Raw genomic sequence first — 22,325 nt, 5'->3', positions numbered from 1 at the left:
GCACAGATGGACTGAATCTTACAATTAAGATTTGGGTGATTTATAAATCAATAGATCGTGTACCACTGACCGTACACTACAGAATTTGATTTCTTACAGATATAAAATGTCAACACCATTATACTTTTTTTGGAATTCCAATGCCAGGAAATAAAACTTGTTTGAAAATGATTATATTTTAAGTGCCATAGGTCTCAGCAATGTCAGTTTCTAAATCTCCCAGTTATCATTTACTGGAATTAATTATTTATTGGAACAATTCCTTCCAGACAGTGTTTATGCATGGTGACCTTTGAGAATACCGCCAGACATGAATGAGTAGTGATTAGTTCAAATACAGGGACGGCACCAAAATGTAGCAACATGAGGAGGAGTTCATCTATCTGGAGTTGAGTAGCTTGCCTCAGGCAGCACTATGGGGGAGAAGACGGAGGTGGCAGGTACAGGAACTCGTTTCATTTAATCAGATTTTTTACATGAATTGCTTCATTTCATTGACGTTTGATGGTGTGTGTTCATTAACCATTTTCTTAAGGTCTTGCCACAGTTTCTCAATGGTGTTGATATCTAGATATTGACCGCTATTTTTATTTTATTTTTTATGGCAGCCTTTCAGATGTAATTTTGCTGGCGTGTTTAGGATTATTATCCTCTTTAATGATCCAGTTTCAGCCAAGCTTCAGTTTTTGAATAAAAAAGAAAATATAAACAAGCAAGAGAGCCATCAGCAGCTGTAAAATAAACAGAATTGTGAGCTCTTCTTTAAGCCTCAGTTATTGTACAGATGACCTCACAATTCCCTCTAGAATACTTTGGTACAAAGAGGACTTCACAGTGGACTCAATGGGCGGAATTCAATTGATTCCTGCCCCCATCGCGCCCGACGGAGCTATTCAATTCTTGCTCCTGTTAGGCACGATCAGCTGCCAGCGCTACATTTCAGCTCGCAGCCCCTGGGGGATGAGAGCTGAAATGTGCGAAAAGTGACATGTTTGGGCGCCCAAACATCACTTTTCGCGATCGCGCCCAGCACTTTGGTCGGGTTTAGCTGCTTTACGCAGCTAAACCCGACCACTTTGGGCGCGATCAGCACAAAAATCTCGAACAATTGCATAGCGGCCCGCGATCTCCTGTCACTTTAGACGGCAGATGCGGGCCACGAAAACAATTGAATTCCGCCCTATGATCGTAAAGTGTTCTACTCCTGTCAAACCTAAACAATTTCTCCTCCGTTAGCATTCATGCTTTACAGTGTGTTTAAGGGACTTGTGGGGATGCTCTGCCAAACATGACACTGTGCATTAAGGGCAACAAACTCCTTTTTGATTTTTTTTCTGTCCAAAAGACAGTTTTAGAAATCGTATTTGTTGTTCATATGTAACTCTGCTATCCTAGATTATAGAATTAAATTAGTAGTAGTAGTAGTTTCCGGACCGGAAGGAAGGGATTATTTCAAGCCTACCCATCCTCACTTCTGGAGCTTGCCCTCCTAGCTGTTTACTGAGCTGATACTAAGCCAGAAAGCTACTTAGCAGGCATAAGCAGTCAGTATATAGGAGGGCAGCTTCCACGTGGCACTAAGGGAAAGTGCAGGTATAAATCGTGGCAGTAGCTTCTATATCTCCTGACCAACTGTATTAAAATACAATTGTGGTGATCCATGCATGGGGTATTTATAATGTGTTTGGCAATGTGTAACTAAAGGGCCTCATCATGATTTGTGCACATGGGCCACACTTTGTCTTAAATCAACCCTGACTACAAGCCCTGGTACTTAATAATTCTTAGAAGCAGGCTGTACCTACGTACAGCACTAAGCTGTGCCAAATCATATTACTTGTTATTACTGGTAGTATATTATTTGGTAACTAGTATATAATTACCTCTAACGGCAGACTACAAGGCATTCCTGCCATCCCTTTTATAGGTGACTTTTTGTATGAGTATATTGCCACCGTTGATGGAATATGCATGAGCTTTATTTCTAACATTTTTCTAGATAAACTTAAGATCATATTACTTTCATGTCTGGCATATTTTTAAGGAATACAGCTGGTATTAAGCTGGGCATCCACTATACAGGTTTCTATTGGATATCTTTGCAGTCTGGCTGGTTGGAAAGAAAACCTGGTAATGTATGGGAGCAAATGACAGTCGATCATATGGTTTTAAATAGGGATGTGCAGGCTCGGATAGGTTCGAGTTTGCACGTTGAGTTCGGATTTTTCCCTCCAAAAAAACGGAACTCAGAAAGAGGCTAAACGTCATCTTACATGGACGAACATCATCATTCCTGGTCAAAAGTCCAGGAATGATGATGTTCGTCCATTTAAGATGATGTTTAGCCTCTTTCTGAGTTCCGTTTTTTTGGAGGGAAAAATCCGAACTCAACGTGCAAACTCGAACCTATCCGAGCCTGCACATCCCTAGTTTTAAACACTGAAAAAGGGACAAAGAAAATTGTTAAAATTGGTTAAATTTGTGTATTTTAACCAATTTGTCTGAACAACCATTTTTGGCTATTTTCCAGTGTGTGTGAGCAAATGGACGATTGTCATTTGCTCCCATACATTACCAGGTTTTCATTCTAAACAGCCAGATTGGACAGATATCTGACAGAACATTGTATAGTGGAAGCCCAGCTTTACAGCTGGGCAACTTAATTTGGCAGACAACTAGTGCTGGCATATATCTTCTTGTAACACACAGCACATACATAGCCTACATGTGTGTGACAAAAGTTTAACAAAGCTGGTTTGTCTAAATGTGATTAAAATAACCTTTTATATAATTCACAATCACTATTAAGCTTCCAATCCTGCCACCACCTACATTTGTTTTTAAAGCTCACTCTTTCCTGAAGTCTTCAGTTGCTCCCTTAACTCATTATACCATGGTAACTTAATTAAATCAGAACATTGGTAAACCAAGCAATCATCTTTATTAAATTATGTAGCATTTGTAAAATAACAAAGTTTATATATAATGGGAACCCCTTAATAATACAAAGATATAATATTAGCAAATTAAGTTTAATATGATAAAAATTATAAAAATAAAATGACACCATAAATGATGCAGCATGGTTTCTTTCAAATTAATAAGAAAATAAGCAGAAAACAGAACATCAGGTATTTTCATGTAATCTGCTCTTGGGGGATGACACGAACGCAGACCACTCTTCCATCAGATTGACCCCTAAAAAAACTGACAACTTCTAATTTTCATTTTTAACCACCGTGCTTTTCAGCCCCTTCCTTGTGAGACCACCACTCCAGGTTTGTGTGTGAAATATATATATATATATATATATATATATAATTATTTTTTTTGCTATAGCTTGGGAAATATCTGTTTTACATACAACCCACATGACTTTTCTTCCTGCACATATAATACTACACTATAATTTAGGAAGATACTTATTGTAATTTCTTATGGGGCTAGCATTTAAGTTTGAAATATATCCGAGGCCTAATTCCATTGACAATAATGCCTACAGATATCTATGCAAGTATGAATCATGGACAGTATTATTTTTCTGTAATAGTTATGAAATCATGAGACCTGGACTTACAGTGTTGTCCTTTAGAGGCCACCATTTGCTGTCTGCTTACAGCCCGCATCTTGACATGCTGACTTAATATGTGAAGCTGGGAGGCAGCATGTCTGAGAGAAACACCCAACTCTTCTGTGTGGGACAGACACAGCAAGGAATACTGGTCTCCAAATAGGTACACACATCAGGCTTTGGAAACGTGCGTACTCGGCCGACCCACGAAGCGACGGACAACATATTGTGTGGTCTGTACACGCCACACGATCTGGTTAACAACCACACGATATGTTATATACCAGCTGCATCCACACATGAAGTCACAAATTGACAGATTGAGCCTACATGCAGCTCAATCTGTCGATGCGATGAACGACCCCACGGGAGCACGCAGAGTCGTTCATCGTGGGTACACACTGGCAGATGTGGACAATATGTCGGCCGGATCGGATGACATATCATCTGTGCACCTGTCACAAGCCGCCGCACTGCGAATGCAGGACGAGATGAACATCGAGCGAGCTTTCACTGAAACTCCTCCTACCTCCTGTCCTTCATTCTGGGATAGTTCTGGATTGGCTGCTGCATCTATTTCCTTCTGGTGCGAACGCTGCTCTGGTGCCGGTGATAGCGTTTCACGTGTTTCAGGTTTTGGTGTTGTCTCCTGTAATCCAGTGGAGTACCCAGTCCTCCTGTCTGCTTCTGTAACTTGCCACTTGTGTCATCTAGGAGGCACGGTCTGCATATTCACACTCTACCGTGTGTGAAATCCAGGCGGAACAGACTGCATTCAGTGTCCAGAGTGCTCAGTTCTGCGTCCAGCTGCTTGTGTCAACCCGGCGGCACAGGCCACAATCCAGCGTCCAAAGTACGCAATAAAGCGTACCATTGCTTGTCAACCCGGCGGCACAGGCCACAATCCAGCGTACCATTGCTTGTCACCCCCGGCGGCACAGGCCGCAATCCAGCGTCCAAAGTACGCCATCCAGCATACCATCGCTTGAGTCAACCCGCCGGCATAGGTCCATCTTCAGACCATCACAGCCTGCCGCTGCCACACTGCCCAAAGGCCGATTCTTGTTCTACGGCTCACAGGCCACATCCTGCTACACGGCCCAAAGGCCGCATCTTGTTCTACGGCCCACAGGCCACAGCTTGCCAAGGCTGCTACACGGCCCAAAAGCCGCAACTAATACCTCAGTTTTCTAACAGTACCCAGCTATGGATTTTTCTATTTAACTTGCATACACTGAGTGGCTTTGTAGTATAAATCAACTCATCATTGGGAATATTTATTTACCGTATATATTTATATTTTATCTTTTGATTATGACATTACAAAACGTATTACTACTAGTGGCATACCTTATTAGTATTATCAATATTACTGACGACATTTAGTAATGGTGATGCTGGAGGCAATGTCACACGTCCTAGGCAGCAGAAAAGCTGGGATCACCTGTGTCTAAGAACACTATGTTAAAGCTGTCTTTACATTTATTTTATTTTATGGTCATTAGTCTATGTACATCTATATGTGTACATATTAGGTTACTGATGCTCTCTACTAAAATCATCCCAAAAATCAAAATATTTGTACAGTATATGTTAACATAATAGATAACTATAGGTAGTTAAATCTTCGTAACAGAATCTTAGGTTTAGACTGTAAATCTTCGTAACAGAATCTTAGGTTTAGACTGTAGTTATTCTGTTCTTTAACTATGATTTCCATTGTTCTGGGTCATTTCCATTTCTGAATGATGTGCCTTTGTGAAATGTTCCTATGGATTGCACACAATTGGCAATTCTATTCTCCTTGCAAATGATATTGTACAATTATCTTCTAATCATTTTAAAGAGGTTAATGCTGGGTACACACTACACTAAGTGTGTACCCAGCAACGGGACAACGCGATGGAGCGATACATCGCGCTGTCCATGTACACTGCACTATGTAGTGAAGGAATAATATATCGTGCAATGGATCGCATAATGTGTGCCCAGTTGTATTGTGTGATTGTGCCAATATTGCAATTATCATATCTCTTTATTATTTCAACTCAAAAAGATTAATAGTCAGCCAGATATGGAAGAGAAGCATGTGGCATCTTTGTTATCAAGCTGTCGCTACTTCTCATTGTCAGTGGTGTGCTGGTAGGTAGCTACCGGACTATGCAGTCTATTTACTAAGCCTTGGATGGAGATAAAGTACCAGCCTAACTGCTATGTCACAGGGGAATGGGATTGAAATACCGGCGGCTAAACCGGTTCCAATCCCGAAAGCGGATGCCCAACAGGATGAAGATCCTGACTGGAGCAGGTAAGTACCCTAATCTGCCCCTGTCCCTCTCCTAACCCTCCTTTAGTGGTGCCTCGATCGGTCCAGTGTACCTTCGGCATTCCAGCATTGGGATTAGGATAGGTGTCGAAGTACCGACACCTATCTTAAGTCCCCCCGTCGGGCTTCTGGTGTCGTTATATAGACCAGCGGCATTTAGTCCACCAGTCTATTAACTACATCTCGTCACAGGCTGTGTTTGAAAAATGAAAGTTAGGAGCTGGTTGGTTGGTATCTTATCTCTGTTGACTTTATCTCCATCCAAGGCTCAGTAAATAGACCCCTGTGTTGTCACAGATACTCCCATGGTGGAGATGTTTTACACTTTGGAGAGGAGAGAAAATGGAGAGAAAAGTACCAACCAGGCAGCTCCTAACTGCCATTTTACAGGCTGTGTTTGAGAAATGACAGTTTGTTACTTCACTCCCACCCAGCCTGATCAAAGAGAGAAAATTATTCAAACTAGAAGATTTTTTTTTTTTTCACTGTCCCAAGTGAAGTTATGAAAATGTGGAAATAAAGTTACTGTTGTTATGTAGATGAGGGTAGAAAACGTTCTCAACTCAGGAATGAATGTGATTCTTTTCCCAAGTGACCATTCCTTTTGTTTAGATCATCACTAGGTTGATGACAATTTTTGTGGAGGAAGTACAGTTATTATTGCAGTTTCCTTGCAGGTGTTATAGTAGAACAAAGAATGGGTTGCAGGTGTATGTAGAGTCATCATAATAAGCATACAAACGTTGTATTGCAACAATCGACCAGTGCAACTGTAATCTACATTTGCTTCTTACTAGAAAGTGATCCCTGTAATGTTACATTATTATTATCACTATGACTTGCTTAGAAATTGCTGTCTCCCAAAACAATTAATTATATTATATAACCAAAATAATGTTGGTTTCAAAGTTTTCCAAGACAAGTCATCTAAAACCCAGAACAATTGCCATGACATATTGGATTATGAGTTACACGCACAGCACTGTATGCGGCCATGTACGGGATTCAAATATTTTGCCAGCAGTATGGTAATGCACTATATAGGCATGTCTTCTGTTGTACCCCGCCCCCCGTTTTCTGTCTGCATTCGTAGCCGTCAACATTAGTATTGGGAGTCGGGACTTACACCTACCCCATGTTGGGGGTTTTGGTACTGGATCCCAGTGCTCCAAATCCCATTTCCAGCATCCCGACTGGTTTCCAATCCCAATGCCTACAGGTAAATATGTAACCCTACCCCTAACCCTCCCTGCAGCCTATCCCTACCCCTAACCCCAATACTTACCTTTCGGGATTCAGCGGTCGGGATGCTGGCTCTTGGATTCAGGCAGTTGTTAGGATTCCGGTGCTGGCATTCTGAGCACTGGCATCCCGACCGCCGGGATGCCAACTACATCCCCATGCTGTATGCAAGAAATCCATCTAAAATAGGCATCTTTTCGGCATACGCACCTCATAGAATTGGACCCATGACACTCCACTAGATGGTTATTTTGTGTGCGTTCACATTGTTGCAACCAGGAAATTTCCATTTAGCGGCCGCAGAGAAATGGAGATAAGCAAAAATGTTTGCTACAGCGCATGCACAGTTTGCAAGTATTTCTAGATGCTGCCACATGCGATGCGTGCGATTCCAAATCGGGCCCCGTGTCTCTTATGCTGGCGTAAACACAATCCTAATGCAGTCTAGCAGTGTCTCTGTTTCCATCTACTGACAGAGCAACTTGTTCTTCCTTTATAAATCCTATTTATTAATGAGGGTAAGGTAAAAAGTTGAATCTATTGTTTAATTTTATTATAGTGCATTAGTACATTTTAGTGGTTTGATTATTGCCAGAATAGCATTTTCTGCCTCAGTATGGTGAAGAATTATTTACTTGTGATGCGTCTGTGTCATGCTAGAGAGCACATCTCTTATTTAAGCAGGTCCACTTTTTAATATCCCCACTCCAATTAAAACATTTTACCTTGCAATGCTGAGGATTGCTACTTTCATACTTACCTCGTTTCTGTGCTTCCTGACTATTCATTATTGACTACCATCTTGATCAAACGACTCAAGAATATTTGGAAAGCACCTGGTGGTCATAGAATCCATCTGTCAAACATGCTTAATGTTACTAGTTAGTGAGCAGAGTGAGTATTCATTACATAGTTGTCAATATTATCTCTATTCCAGTTATAGTCCCAGGTTCTAAAGAATTTTCCATGGAAGTGTCCATATTTGTCAATAACTATGAGCTGTACAATACAGTTCCTCTTTTTCTGCAGGTTGAATGCGCTTGCATTGTTAAATTATTATATATTCTTATTCTTTGGACTGTAACTTAATATTATATAAAATGCAAAAAAAAAATTATAATTATATTCAATAACATTGTGTTATTTGGAATTGTAGTGCTTCTAGGTCTGTATTAATCATGATGTCCTTAGATGCACCAGCGTAAAAAGCCACCCATCTCAGATCTGAATGGGCGATTTGAAGACCACCACGAGATTACTCTGAATGCTGAGAGGTCTTATAATACAGGACAGACAAATCTTAGTTACAGGAGAAAATAAACACATACACTACTTAAATATGTTGAATGCTAATGCCCTAAAACAATGTTATATGAACAATAATGTGACAGGTGTTTTTTAATGGCTCACTGTTTGATAAACAATTTGTTTGGGTTTTGTAGCAAAATATGGAACTATTTTTCGGTGTAGGCCACACTTAATTTACTCATATGTATTCAGCACTTATCATTTTAGTCTACTGTGTACCAAGTCTCATGTTTCATTATGCCGTTATTGCCTGCCTTGTTGATAGTGCAGTTTTGCATTTTATAATAAACTGCAGAATATGCTGATGATTTATTACTAATAAATAATATGTAATAGGTGCAAGCAACACCTTAAAGAGCAGCTTATTCTAGTTGTAGTCACTATGCAGTAAAATACGCCCAAGTGTTCCACACAGTACATAATAGGCGCACCCTTGCACTCCACTCTCATAATACAAATATAAAAAACCACAAGTGGATCTAAAAAGGTCTGTTTGAGTTGCATTTAACATGTATCTACAGTATGATGTGTTTTAGTCATTAATATTTACAGTATGTTTGATAGTCAGCTGAGGAATGTGTTCTTATATATTTGTAAAAAAGTCTCTTTATATTAAATCTCAAGTGGATCTCTTTGATCACGTATAAAGTTGAACAGTATGTGTTAAACACCAGTTTTGTTTTTTTTCTTTAGGATCATCAGTGCTGAAATGAGCTGCCTCTGAAAATCGCTATAGAGAGACAATGGAACTGTACTGGTATATGTAAGTACTACATTATTTTATATATTTAGCTACAGGAACAGCAATGCAATTGTTGCATATATATTAATAGTGTATGTTTATTGAACATTTTGCAGGCACTTTACTTCCAGGCCTTGGAAAGTATTAATAAGTTGTACGTTTCAAATCATCACCATAATCTCCTTGTCATTCCCACATGGTTTCAATATGAACGGGCTGTAAGCTTCATATGTGGCCTTTGATTTAGTAGTAGATTTTCTCTGCAGTGGAAAATGTGATTTACTGAGAGCAGTATCATTTGGTATCTGCCTAATCAAGATGGAAAAATTTCAGTGTGGGCCCCTAACGTTTAACTCAAAATTCAATATGCTTCATATAAATGGATACTAATAACTTTCATCAATATCAGGGTTTGAAATTAATCAGGGTTTGAAACCCTGGTATGACTCGCCCACGTGGGAACTGTCAGTAGCCGGAGCCAATCAGCGGCCGCTCTACAGTCAGCGCAGCCGCTGATTGGCTCTCGGGACTGCCAGCTCCGTGGATGCATTCGGCATTCGGGAGCTATGAGTATGTGTGGCAACACACATACTCATAGCTTGTTCGTGGGTCGTGTAGTCGGTTTTTTTTTTTTGCCAAGTACGCTGATTACTGCGGAGACCAGCCCTAGGATATAGGTGAGTATGATTTCTTATTTGCAGGGCCATGTTTTTTGGATACTCTACGTGGAGAAGGGGACCGAACATCTGGTATAGGCAAGTATGTGTGAATGGGTAGGTGTGTGTAATAAAGTTATACTGTCACGGTGTGTTTGTCTTTTTTTTAACTATTTTACAGTGAAATTACAGGTGCCGCATGTCTGCTGGCACTTGTAGTTCCACAAGTGCAAAATGGCAGGCATGCTAGCACTTGTAGTTCCACTCTAAAGTACAAGAGTGTTACATTATTTGGCCCCCCTATTACCCCCATACCCACCGCTCCAGGGGTATGGGGATGAGCCCCAGGCTTTAGCGTAAGCCTGTGGTGCTCGGGAGAGGGGGGATCCTTTTTTGGGGGATCCCCGTTCCCCCGAGATCACCGGCTTGCGCTAACCGACTTTGGGTGTAATGCTTTGGACCTGGAGCCCTGGTGATTGGGTCTCCGGGCTGTGGCATTACACCCCAGTCGGTTGGGTCTGGTGCTGGTCTTAAATATAGGGGGTACCCCACGTCTTTTTTGCCCCCTATATTTAAAACCAGCACTAGTCCCTGCAGCCTGGTGTTGGTTTCTAAAATACGGTGGAACCCTACACATTTTGTTCCCCGTATTTGTAGAAACCACCACTGGCCGGCAAGCCTGGGGCTGGTTTGGCTTTTGGAGGGGGACCTTATGTCATTTTTTTTGTAAATTTTTACAAATTTTTTTTACAGCTTCAAAAAAACTGGAATTTTTGGGAAATATTCTAGGGACCCCCCTAAAGATGTGTAGACATAGGGGATCACTATGGGTACCCTCATTTTTTACTACTGAAGGAAGTCAGGGTTTCTAATAGCCGCGGCAGGTGCATAAATGCGACTTTGCATAAGGTGATGCAGAAGAGCATTTAGAAGTTTTTGGGGGGCAAAATAACTATGGGCATCAAATTTGGGGTACTTGAAAATGGGGTCAGGATATTTTAAAGTTGCTAAAGTGACTTTAATAAATCGTGAAAAACCCTCCTGCCGCAAACACCTGCAATCAAAAAAATACTTGGGACATACTTGGGGACCTCCCCAGAGTAAAGTTCCCTATTTTTTAAGTTTGTACCCCAACTTTTTTTTGCCCCCTTTTTCAAAGTAAATTTTTGGGGTGCCCTTAATTTTTTTAAAAAAATTTTTTGACACAGATTACCTTTGGGAGACTGTCTGAAGTCTGCACGGGGGTTCCCAAAATGTTGCACCCCAAAACCCCAATTCTGCACTTTTTAGCGCCTGCCATTCATAGGCGATACTTTACCGCCTATTACATTGCATTGACTTAATGGCTAGGCGGAAAGTCTTTCAAATTGAATACGGAGGAAAACTAAAACAGGCGATAATAACATCATCGGCGGTAAATTACCGCGAATCCGGACTTAACGCCTCAAATTGAATACGGCCCCAAGTTGTGGTTTTCTCCTGTGCTATAGGATGGTTAGGGGAAGGGTTTGTGGTTTATTAGCTGATGCTAGACAGATTTAGTACCTCTGATCTGGTTCACTCTTCCACACTCCCTATTTCTTTGTTGTGTGTGAATTTACTGTATTGGTTCAGCTCACACAAATGAAGACCATAAGCCAGTGGTTTCCAAACTGTGCGCCATGGCACCCTGGGGTGCCTCAAGACACTTGCAGGGGTGCCTCAGGTTGGTGGTCCAGCACCAAATCAAATTATTTATGGTCAATGTAATGTTTATATGTGGACAAACGTAAGCGCAAACCTGTCCACCACCACATAACTAAACCAAAGGTTGACATAAGCACAATTTACTTCACTTTACTACATTTTTTTCTAAATTTCTCAGTAAGAATCCTTTGCCTTAAGGGTGCCGTGAAAACAATGCTGATACTCTAGGGCGCTGTGGTTTAAAAAAGTTTGGGAACCACTGCCATAAGCAACAAGAATGTGGAGTAATACCAGGGGAATTCCCTTATAATAGGCTTTTTTTTTTAAGAAGTCACTGCACCGTGCCTGTAGTCACAGCATATTAAAAAAAAACAGAGTCGTTTGTTCAAAAAAAAAAAAAACATTTGGTTTAAACCAGCCGCAACCAATATACAGCATGTTGAAGTTCTTATAGACAGGTGCTTAGGACTGTACCACATATAACAGAATTTCAGGGAACCATAATATATGGTGGTAAGATAATCTGGATCCAGAAGAGTGTCTTGTTTATTTGAGACTTTGTAACGATATTTTACTTATTTGCATTTTCTGTTTATACTAGAGGTCTCTCATTTTGTAAAGCAACAAGCAAATTGTGCTTTGTCAGACACACAAAAAATTTACAATTCCCGCAGCCAGAGCTGTGAGCTCATGTTCTGACAGACTTGATAGTTCAAACTTAATGACCCTTCAGCCAATGGGGAAAAGTGTTTGTCAGGTCCAGGATGCAGCACAAACAATGTTGCAATATAAATAACCTCTATTAAATCACATTTGTGCGTCTTCCTTGTTTACTCTTAGGACATTTCTTATGAATAATTTTACGGTAACTTGACCATGTATAGGGTATGTCATCAAAGTAAATTAATTAAGCAGCTTATAGTCATAACATTTACCAACAGCTGTATAATGTAGCCGTTGTGATTGTTTTGATGATAGTTATACTTATTCCTTCAGAGAGTTTCTACAGACCAATACAGTGTTTACAGCTATATCACAGATCACCTTATTTTTAAGCAAAAGGGTAGAACTAGCAAGAAGCATGCATTAAAATGAATGCTTACCATAATAACCATAATAAATAACCATTAAACTTCATAGATTACAAAGTCGTCCTCTAAATCAAGTAAAGTAATATTGTAAAGTTGAATGTAATATGTTCAAAGATTTGAGGAATAACTGTGGTTCAATAAAAGTAATATATGAAAGATCAAATATTACTTTGAAAATGACACCTTAGAGCAGGTGTATTATCTGTGCAGTCACACCTCCCTATACCAGGTTACATAGCTCTGGGCACATTGCTGCTATGTCTTTGGATGCAGCAGCGATGTGGAAATATGCTAATGCAACAGGAGGCATCGGAGGAGAAAAAGAGGACTCCTGTCAGCATCTGCGATCAGAGTGCTTTGTCCGCAGATGCAGCATCTGATAGATGGATGATGCTGGAAACATTGGAGTAAGCTGAAGCCTACTCAGACTGGCTGCCTCCTGCCCGCTTGTGAGGCCACAAAATCTTCGTCCTCTGACGCCTCAGCACTCCCAGGAAATGGGGGTGACACGCCGCTGTTTCTGGGAACGCAGGCCGGCGCCACCCCCTCCCCGCCCTCAAACGGCCGCAGCATGTCAGTAATACTGCTTCTGGGGGGCCTTCCTGCAAAATCTGTTCAGCGGATGTGTGGATGCCCTACCATCGGAGATGTACATAAATCACCGGGTTTGCATACGTCTCTGAATCAATAATTTTAATGTATTCACACCCCTCTGAGGAAATCCCTGTTGGGAAGAAACTGGTTAGTGAATTATACTTTGTGTTTGAACATCGCTGTGCTATGTAGCCTCCGTTTCCACTGATTGTCCGGTGAAGGAGCTCACCAGCTATCCAGCCGAGGACGCAGCTAACTGACCCACGGCAGGGGTTATCTGTGAAAGCCGGACCGGACAAGATTCCGGAACGCTGGACTGGGACAGCTCCCTGCGGCAACCTCTGCTGCTGAGGAGCTGTCAGCTGTATAATGCGAGTCCCCCTCCGGTGGGTGTGTCAGTGACAGGCAGGGAGTGTTCGTTATAGTGGCTCCCTGCCGGACCAGATGCCGGGACGCCGGAACGGACCAGTTCTGCTGCTAAGAAGCTGTGTCCGGCTGTTGTGCAGTGCCGTGTAGTGACAGCCTATCACCAGGGGAGAGGGAGAGATGACAGACAGCGCGTCCCGGGATCTGGTCAGGCAGGGAACCACTATAATGATCGATCCCTGCCCCGGACGGGGACTCATTATACAGCTGACAGCTCCTCAGCAGCAGAGGTCGCTGCAGGGAGCTGTCAGTCCGGCGTTCCGGAATCTTGTCTGGTCCGGCTTTCACCTAATCCCCACGGCAGACGCCTCTTATCAGCCACACACAGCTGAGGACGCAATGGGAGAAGGCGAACCCTGCTACATTTGGGTGACCAGATCCTCCACACACTGTCCAACCACACCGGGGACGAGGTGAGAGCTGGCAGATCTCGCTACGCTGGGAGACTGGATCCCCTGTACACTGCTGCTAATAACCAGAGACCGGGAACAAAGTGAGAGCAGGCGGACCTCGCCACGCTGGGAGACTGGATCCCCTGCACACTGCTGCTAATAACTGGGGACTGGGAACGAGGTGAGAGCAAGCTGATCCTCGCCACGTTGGTAGTCTGCATCCCCTGCACACTGCTGCTAATAACCGGGGACCGGGAACGAGGTGAGAACAGGCGGACCTCGCCACGCTGGGAGACTGGATCCCCTGCACACTGCTGCTAATAACTGGGAACCGGGAACGAGGTGAGAGCAGGCGGACCTCGCCACGCTGGGAGACTGGATCCCCTGCACACTGCTGCTAATAACTGGGGACCGTGAACGATGTGAGAGCAAGCTGATCCTCGCCACGCTGGTAGACTGGATCCCCTGCACACTGCTGCTAATAACTGGGAACCTGGAACGAGGTGAGAGCAGGCGGACCTCGCCACGCTGGGAGACTGGATCCCCTGCACACTGCTGGCTAATAACTGGGGACCGGGAACGAGGTGAGAGCAAGCTGATCCTCGCAACGCTGGTAGACTGCATCCCCTGCACACTGCTGCTAATAACCGGGGACCGGGAACGAGGTGAGAGCAGGCGGACCTCGCCACGCTGGGAGACTGGATCCCCTGCACACTGCTGCTAATAACTGGGGACCGGGAACGAGGTGAGAGCAAGCTGATCCTCGCCACGCTGGTAGACTGGATCCCCTGCACACTGCTGCTAATAACTGGGAACCGGGAATGAGGTGAGAGCAGGCGGACCTCGCCACGCTGGGAGACTGGATCCCCTGCACACTGCTGCTAATAACTGGGGACCGTGAACGAGGTGAGAGCAAGCTGATCCTCGCCACGCTGGTAGACTGCATCCCCTGCACACTGCTGCTAATAACTGGGGACCGGGAACGAGGTGAGAGCAAGCTGATCCTCGCCACGCTGGTAGACTGCATCCCCTGCACACTGCTGCTAATAACTGGGGACCGGGAACGAGGTGAGAACAGGCGGACCTCGCCACGCTGGGAGACTGGATCCCCTGCACACTGCTGGCTAATAACTGGGGACCGGGAACGAGGTGAGAGCAAGCTGATCCTCGCCACGCTGGTAGACTGCATCCCCTGCACACTGCTGCTAATAACCGGGGACCGGGAACGAGGTGAGAACAGGCGGACCTCGCCACGCTGGTAGACTGCATCCCCTGCACACTGCTGCTAATAACCTGGGACCGGGAACGAGGTGAGAACAGGCGGACCTCGCCACGCTGGGAGACTGGATCCCCTGCACACTGCTGGCTAATAACTGGGGACCGGGAACGAGGTGAGAGCAAGCAGATCCTCGCCACGCTGGTAGACTGGATCCCCTGCACGCTGCTGCTAATAACCGGGGACCGGGAACGAGGTGAGAACAGGCGGACCTCGCCACGCTGGGAGACTGAATCCCCTGCACACTGCTGCTAATAAGTCGGGAATGTGGTGAGATAAGGCGGAATTCATCACGAATTCTCTCTTATTGGTGAGTGCCAGACCAGCATTACTGACCACCATCCTATTGGCTCCCAGTGAGACTGGTGAGACTGGAGTATATTGACTGATAGAAAAACGCAAAAAAAAAAAAAAAAAAAAACACTCATAAATTTGTTTGATACAATTGAGTGCTGCATGCCACCCACCGCTGTGTTCAGGCATTACTCGTTCATTAAATTCCAGCTGAATGATGATATAGGCATATGTGTCTCCCCGATTATTTGACTATTCATTCTGCAGATCGGAGTGGATTAAAAATATATACAGATTTCACAAGCTGTGGTGCCTAAAAAATCCCCAGCTAATGGTGCATACACACGGTCAGATTTTTCCTTCAGATCTGAACGATAACGATTTAAAAATCGTTTAGTCGTTCATATCTGAAGGAAAATCTGACATATCTGACATGCCTGAATGATGGACGATGAACGATGCGCGTTCCCGTTTGTCAGATAACGATATCTGACATCTGATGTGTTTGCAGTCAGACTTGGACGATTCCATTCATTTTAATGCAGTCAAAAATCGTTCAATCGTTCAAATCGTTCAAAACTTTGGTAAAATCGTTCAAATCGTTCAATCGTTCCTCCGACAAATCTGACCTTGTGTATGCTCCATAACTCGTATGAAGATTTTTGCAACTTTGTTTGTTTATAATTTGTGTCAGTTCTGGAATATTGGGATACTGATTTACCACTCTGTTGAACTGTCTAATTATCAGCTGTGGTCTGTGACTGCAGATACTACATAACATCCTTTGGTGATCCCACACCAGTGTATTTTTTATATGCAACAATTCTTTGTTTTTTATATATAATATATTGATTTAGTGTATTTATGAATAAATTTAATTTTCTATGGCAGAACTGATTTTCTTACTATTTATTTAGTTCACAGTTACTTATTTATGTTTGTGGTCCACAGCGCTGCTATCTTTTTTCTTTATTTTGTTATTCTTTTGGCTGGCTACCATCAAACAGCAGCGTGGAACACTTATTTTGTATTCATAGTGGTATATATTAGATATCCATTTCTTAGCGCCTGTGGCTATATCTTTTTCTCTTTTGTGAACAAGTACAGGGCTGCAGCCCATAGCCTATTGGAGTGTGAAAGCTTTTTTGAAAAAGCGGTCATACCTGTTCAACGAAACGCATCAGTGATTTGCACTCACCCAACAAGTGACCTTGTGAATTCCCACTGGATACCATAATAAGCCTGGACCAGCTTGCCGTTTTTTAAGGAATCAATACCAATTTGGAAGTCCTTACTTGTGTTTATCCGGACCAAACCATCTATGTATGCCGTGGGCATCTGAGGGCTCAGAGTGCCGCATATGGAACTTTTATGCTAATAGGACCATCCCTCTACCGGTGCATAAACTTGGAAATTATATACCTACTGGACAGTACTTATCGAAGTTATTATATACCATCCAGAAGCGTACATGGGAACAGGCATTGCAAAAATGGACATTCACTAGGGTGAGGCATGTTGCTCATACAGTCAGGTGCATAAATATTGGGACATTGACAGAATTTTCATATTTTGGCCTCTATTCACCACCACAATGGCTTTGAAATGAAACAAACAAGATGTGCTTTAACTGCAGACTTTCAGATTTAATTTGAGGGTAATTTACATCCAAATCAGGTGAACGGTGTAGGAATTACAATGGTTTCTATATGTGCCTCCCACTTTTTAAGGGGCCAAAAGTAATGGGACAAACTAAACAATCCTAAATCTAACTTTCACTTTTTAATACTTTGTTGCAAATCCTTTGCAGGCAATTACAGCCTTAAGTCTGGAACGCATAGACATCACCAGACGCTGATGCTCTGCCAGGCCTCTACTGCAAATGTCTTCAGTTCCTGCTTGTGCTTGGGGCATTTTCCCTTCAGTTTTGTCTTCATCAAGTGAAATACATGCTCAAATCGGATTCAGGTCAGGGGATTGACTTGGCTATTCCACTTTTTAGCCTTAAAAAACTCTTTGGTCGCTTTTGCAGTATGCTTCGGGTCATTGTCCATCTGCACTGTGAAGCACAGTCCAATGAGTTCTGAAGCATTTGACATTAAAGGACAATGGGCCTGATCAAGAATTGAATGCTATGCCAATATTTTCACAGTTGAGTGATTATCAGTAAAATGCGCATGTGTTAGGGTACATTACCCTAGTCGCTATTTACTTGAAGTGTGATTGACAGTCCGAGAGCATATGGGGAGGTAACGAGGAGTGGAGGCAAAGAATGCAGGCTTATCACAATTGTTTTAGGGGCAGTCGCAGCCTGCGTCTGCGATCCTATACGCAGTAAACATGGCTCCAGTGTCTCAGTACACATGACCATTCTGTGTGACCATAGGATTATTCAGGAGGCCTATCATCGAAGGATCTGCGACCGATGCTGTTTCCTTGTACACAGATGTTTGGATTTGCGAACCAGCAGTTGGGAGCCTCAATACATTCCCCGATGTCTGCCACATTTGCATATCTTTGCATAGCAGCTGCATATACAGACGAAGTATTGGTGACATTAGCGTACAACTCTGAATTAGACGCTTTAGCCAGCACTCTGAAGGAGCAGGGGGAATGTTGTATGCCAGTCACATTAATCTGATCATTTTAATCTGGTATAAACACAAACACTGATTAATTCACTTTCACTTAAATCATAGTGATGACATCCATACATAATTTTAATATTTTTATGAACATTAAGACTACATTTAGCACAAAGTCGCGCAAGAGTCTCGTATGATAAGTCTCCACAGAATATTACTGGTATGAAGAATTGCGTATTTTTGTGAGTTAAGAAATATAAAAGTTATGGTAGACTTGCCTAGATAACTCCTTTTCTTCGGGGTCCATAGGGATACCATGGGGATATTATGGTTGGAAGACCAGGCACCAAACAGTTAAAGCTTTGGCTCCCAGAATGTCCTGGGTCCTCCTCCATATATACCCCGCCCCTAGCCATAGGTCCTCAGTTTCGTTAACAAGACTAACGGCAGGAAAACGAAGACCTATCGTACACCAGAAACACTCTTGCAGAAGATGAGGGAATCTGTGTTAGAAAGAAAATCACCCAGTGAATCCAGGTGCGTCAGGGTGGTCGCCCTGTGAACCTCGAAGAAAAGGAGTTATCTAGGTAAGTCTACTATAGCTCTATATTTCTACTTTGGGGTCCATAGGGATCCACAGGGATACCATGGGGACGTCCTAAAGCAGTTCCCCTAGGGTGGGGACACTCCTGAGCAGAAAGGAGGACTCGTCGCCCAAAGGAAGCATCCTTAAAGGCAAACGTATCAAAGGCATAGAACCTAAGAAATGTGTGGACAGAAGACCACGTGGCAGCCTTGCATAATTGTTCAGCAGAGGCACCATGACGGAATGTCCATGATAGCCCTACAGACCAAGTTGAATGCGTGGTCACCGTGCTTGGGACAGGAAGATCAGTCTGGCCATCCTCGTTTGTGAAAACCATATAATACAAAAAGAGAATCTGATTTTGTAACAGAATTTGTACGCTCCACATAAATACGGAGAGCACAAACTACATCCAGGGATGCTTCACCTACAGAAAGGTCTGGAGCCTGAAAGCTAGAACCACATTTCTTCATTTACATGAAAATGGGACACTACCTTAGGAAGGTAACCCTGCCTTGTACGAAGAACAGCTTTATCCTGGGGAGCGACAAGAGAGCACTGCCAAATATGAGACACTGTGAGCAGAACAGATAGCAAGAACAAAAATTGTCTTTGCTGTCAACCACTTTAAATCTACAGGTTCAAATGGGGACGCTTGTAACCCCTTAAGAATCAAAGACAAATCCCACTGTGTTACTTGTGGAACAAAAGAAGGCTGAACTTGCAGAACCCCTTGGAAAAAAAATTCTAACATCTGGTAATGAAGCAATCTTCTTCTGGAACCAGACTGACAGTACAGAAACCCGCACTCTTAAAGTAGCCACGCAGAGACTATTGTCTAATCCTGCCTGCTGAAAAGCCAGAATCCTGAAAATTCTGAATACCTTCGGATCATATTCCCGATGGGAACACTATTGACCAAAGGAATGCTAAACTTTGTAATAGATGCGGGCAGAAGCAGGCTTCCTTGCCCTAAGCATCGTCTGAATAACCGAACTGGAAAATCCCTTTGCTTTTAGGATGGAAGTTTCAAGAGCCACACCATCAAAGCCAGACAGGGCAAGTCCGGATGTCGGCAGGGACCCTGCGTTAGCAGATCCTGCCACAGAGGAAGAGGATATGGACTGTCTACTGACAAATTCTGTATGTCGGTAAACCAATTACATCTGGGCCAAGCCGGAGCCACCAGTATTACTGTTCCGCCTTCCTGCTTGAATTTCCTGAGAACTCTTGGGAGCAGGGAAAATGGAGGAAAGAGATACGCCAGTTTGAAGCCCCATCCCAGTGCATCCACGATTGTCTCTGATGGGTCTCTAGACCTGGACCCTTACATAGGGACCTTGTGGTTGTGGCGTGATGCCATGAGATCTATCTCTGGTAGACCCCATTTGTTTACCAGGAGCTGAAACACTCCCGGTTAGAGAGACCACTCTCCAGCGTGTATGTCATGGCAACTTAGAAAGCCTGCTTCCCAATTTAGCACTCCTGGTATGAATATTGCCGAGATGGCCGAAAGATGACGTTCTGCCCAAATCAGAACCCTTGTCACTTCCTTCATGTCTGCATAAGCTCTTGTGCCTCCCTGATGATTGAGGTAGGCCACTGTAGTCGCATTGTCGGATTGGATCTGGACCGGCCTGCCCTGGAGCAATGCTCTGTATACAGAATGTTTATTGGCAAATGACCTGTCACTGCCCTCCATCCACTAAGGCTGGCGTCCATGGTAAGATCCAATTTGGAATCCAGAACAGGTGCCCTTTGTTTTTGATGATCCTTTCTCAACCACCACAGGAGGGAGTGATGAACCTCTGGAGTTAGAAGGATCCCCCAAGACCTTATAAGATGATGCTGTCTGTTCCACCTGGAGAGAATCAATCTTTGTAGAGGTCTGAAAGGGGACTAGGCATATTCCACCATGTTGAAGGTGGATACCATGGACCCCAGGACCTACATTGCTGAGTGAATGGGTACCCTCTGATTTCGAAGCAGTTGTAGCACCGAAAACCTGTCGATTTGGTAGAAATATCCTTTGCTAGAAAATCCAGTAGCGCTACCAGACGTATCATCTTGTTGGGGAAAGAGAAGACTATCTACAATTGATTATCCAGCCCTGCTCCTGTAGAACAGGCAGAGGTCAGCTAGAGATGATGTTGTAAAACCTCTGTAGACTGTCAGTATCAGGAGGCCATCCAAGTATGGCAGTATTCGGACTCCTTCCAGACCAAAGGGCAATGGTAATGCAAACAGCCAAAACTCAGAAACCCTTGGTGAATAGTGCAATAGGTACACGCAGATATGATCCTGTATGTTCATGGAACCATGAAATCCCCAGGTTCCATTGCCAGGATAATGGACCATAGGGTCTTCCATACGGAACTTGGTCACATGGATGAACCTGTAGAAAGATTTTAGATTCAGAATAGAGCGATACTCACTTAGCTTCTGAGACAAACTCAAATCTGAGCAATAACTCCCTCCTTGTTAGTTAAAGGAACCGGGATGATCACCCTTGAACTTGGCAGACCATAAATGGCCTTGATAGGATCTGATGGGGGGGAGTTGTGCAAACAACCTTCTTGGGTGTAACCCTTTAAGAAGTTGTCACATAAGAATCCCCAGTAGAAAGGGGGATTGTAAAAAAAATAATAATATTTTTTGGAATCTGGAACAGTCTACCTGGAGTGTTCCATCCTTGCCATATAATCTCAATGATCTGTTCAGATTGAGGGAATCCAGCCTAAATCACCTTCTGGTATCTGAACACCACGTTCATTAGGCTTTAGGAGCCGGTACTTCATCTTCTATAATAAGGATTGAATTGACCGCCCCTGTTAGAGGGGAACATCCTCTGATGAATGATGCTCAACCTCAGAGATAGGCCCAGAGGGAGAATCTTGTGTATCCTCTGCCCCCTCAAATGATATAGTAGGGTTAATAATGCAATGTGACTCCTTTCACAGATCAAATTAAATGTGAATATATATCAGATAGTAGGGAGTTAGAAACACAACAGAGAATGCATATAATATATTTGAAAAAGGGCATTAAAATCAACTACCCAAACAAATTAGTTTGGTAGGATCTACATGCATATAAATATTCTGCCTCATCTACTTACAAGTCGGCACCAAATCAACTTCTACAAACACAAAAGTTGGTAGGATTCCAGTGCTTATAGCAGGTTGAGGCTCCCATATTCAAATATTCCGAAATACAGAATTTGTTTGGCATGACTCAGATAATGAAACCTTTGATTGTTGATGGTTCAATGTACACAAACTTTGTCTAAGGCACAAATTATTAAAAATAATGTATAAAATGACCTACAGGCTGTGTGTATAGGGTGTATATGAAACATAAATTTAATTAATTTAATTTCTGTACACAACTTTGTTTGAGCCATACAAATTATTGAAAATATTGTATAAAATTACCTGCAGGCTGTGTGTATAAGGTGTACTGTATGTAACACATAAATGCATTCTGTGTGTATATTTGGGTCTCATTCCCAAGATACTTCATTATTAAATGCAAATATTCCTAAATACGG

General features: G+C 43.0%; 1 protein-coding gene across 2 annotated transcripts in view; it reads left to right on the top strand.

Moving 5' to 3' along the window:
- LOC148519655 (uncharacterized) overlaps window positions 1-22,325 on the top strand; it is an 81,808-nt gene that overhangs the window by 38,228 nt on the left and 21,255 nt on the right. For both annotated transcript variants that reach the window (XM_088476320.1, XM_088476319.1), the window contains exon 2: window positions 9,141-9,210. In XM_088476320.1, coding sequence (XP_088332446.1) covers window positions 9,191-9,210 — 20 coding nt within the window. In that variant the 5' untranslated portion in view covers window positions 9,141-9,190. The remainder of the gene's footprint in view (window positions 1-9,140; window positions 9,211-22,325) is intronic.

This window comes from Taudactylus pleione, unplaced genomic scaffold (genome assembly GCF_031769625.1).
Source record: "Taudactylus pleione unplaced genomic scaffold, aTauple2 ptg000186l, whole genome shotgun sequence".
In the NCBI taxonomy this organism is placed as follows: domain Eukaryota; kingdom Metazoa; phylum Chordata; class Amphibia; order Anura; family Myobatrachidae; genus Taudactylus; species Taudactylus pleione.
The sequence above is the reverse complement of the archived record's forward strand: the minus strand, read 5'-3'. Positions and strand labels throughout refer to the sequence as shown.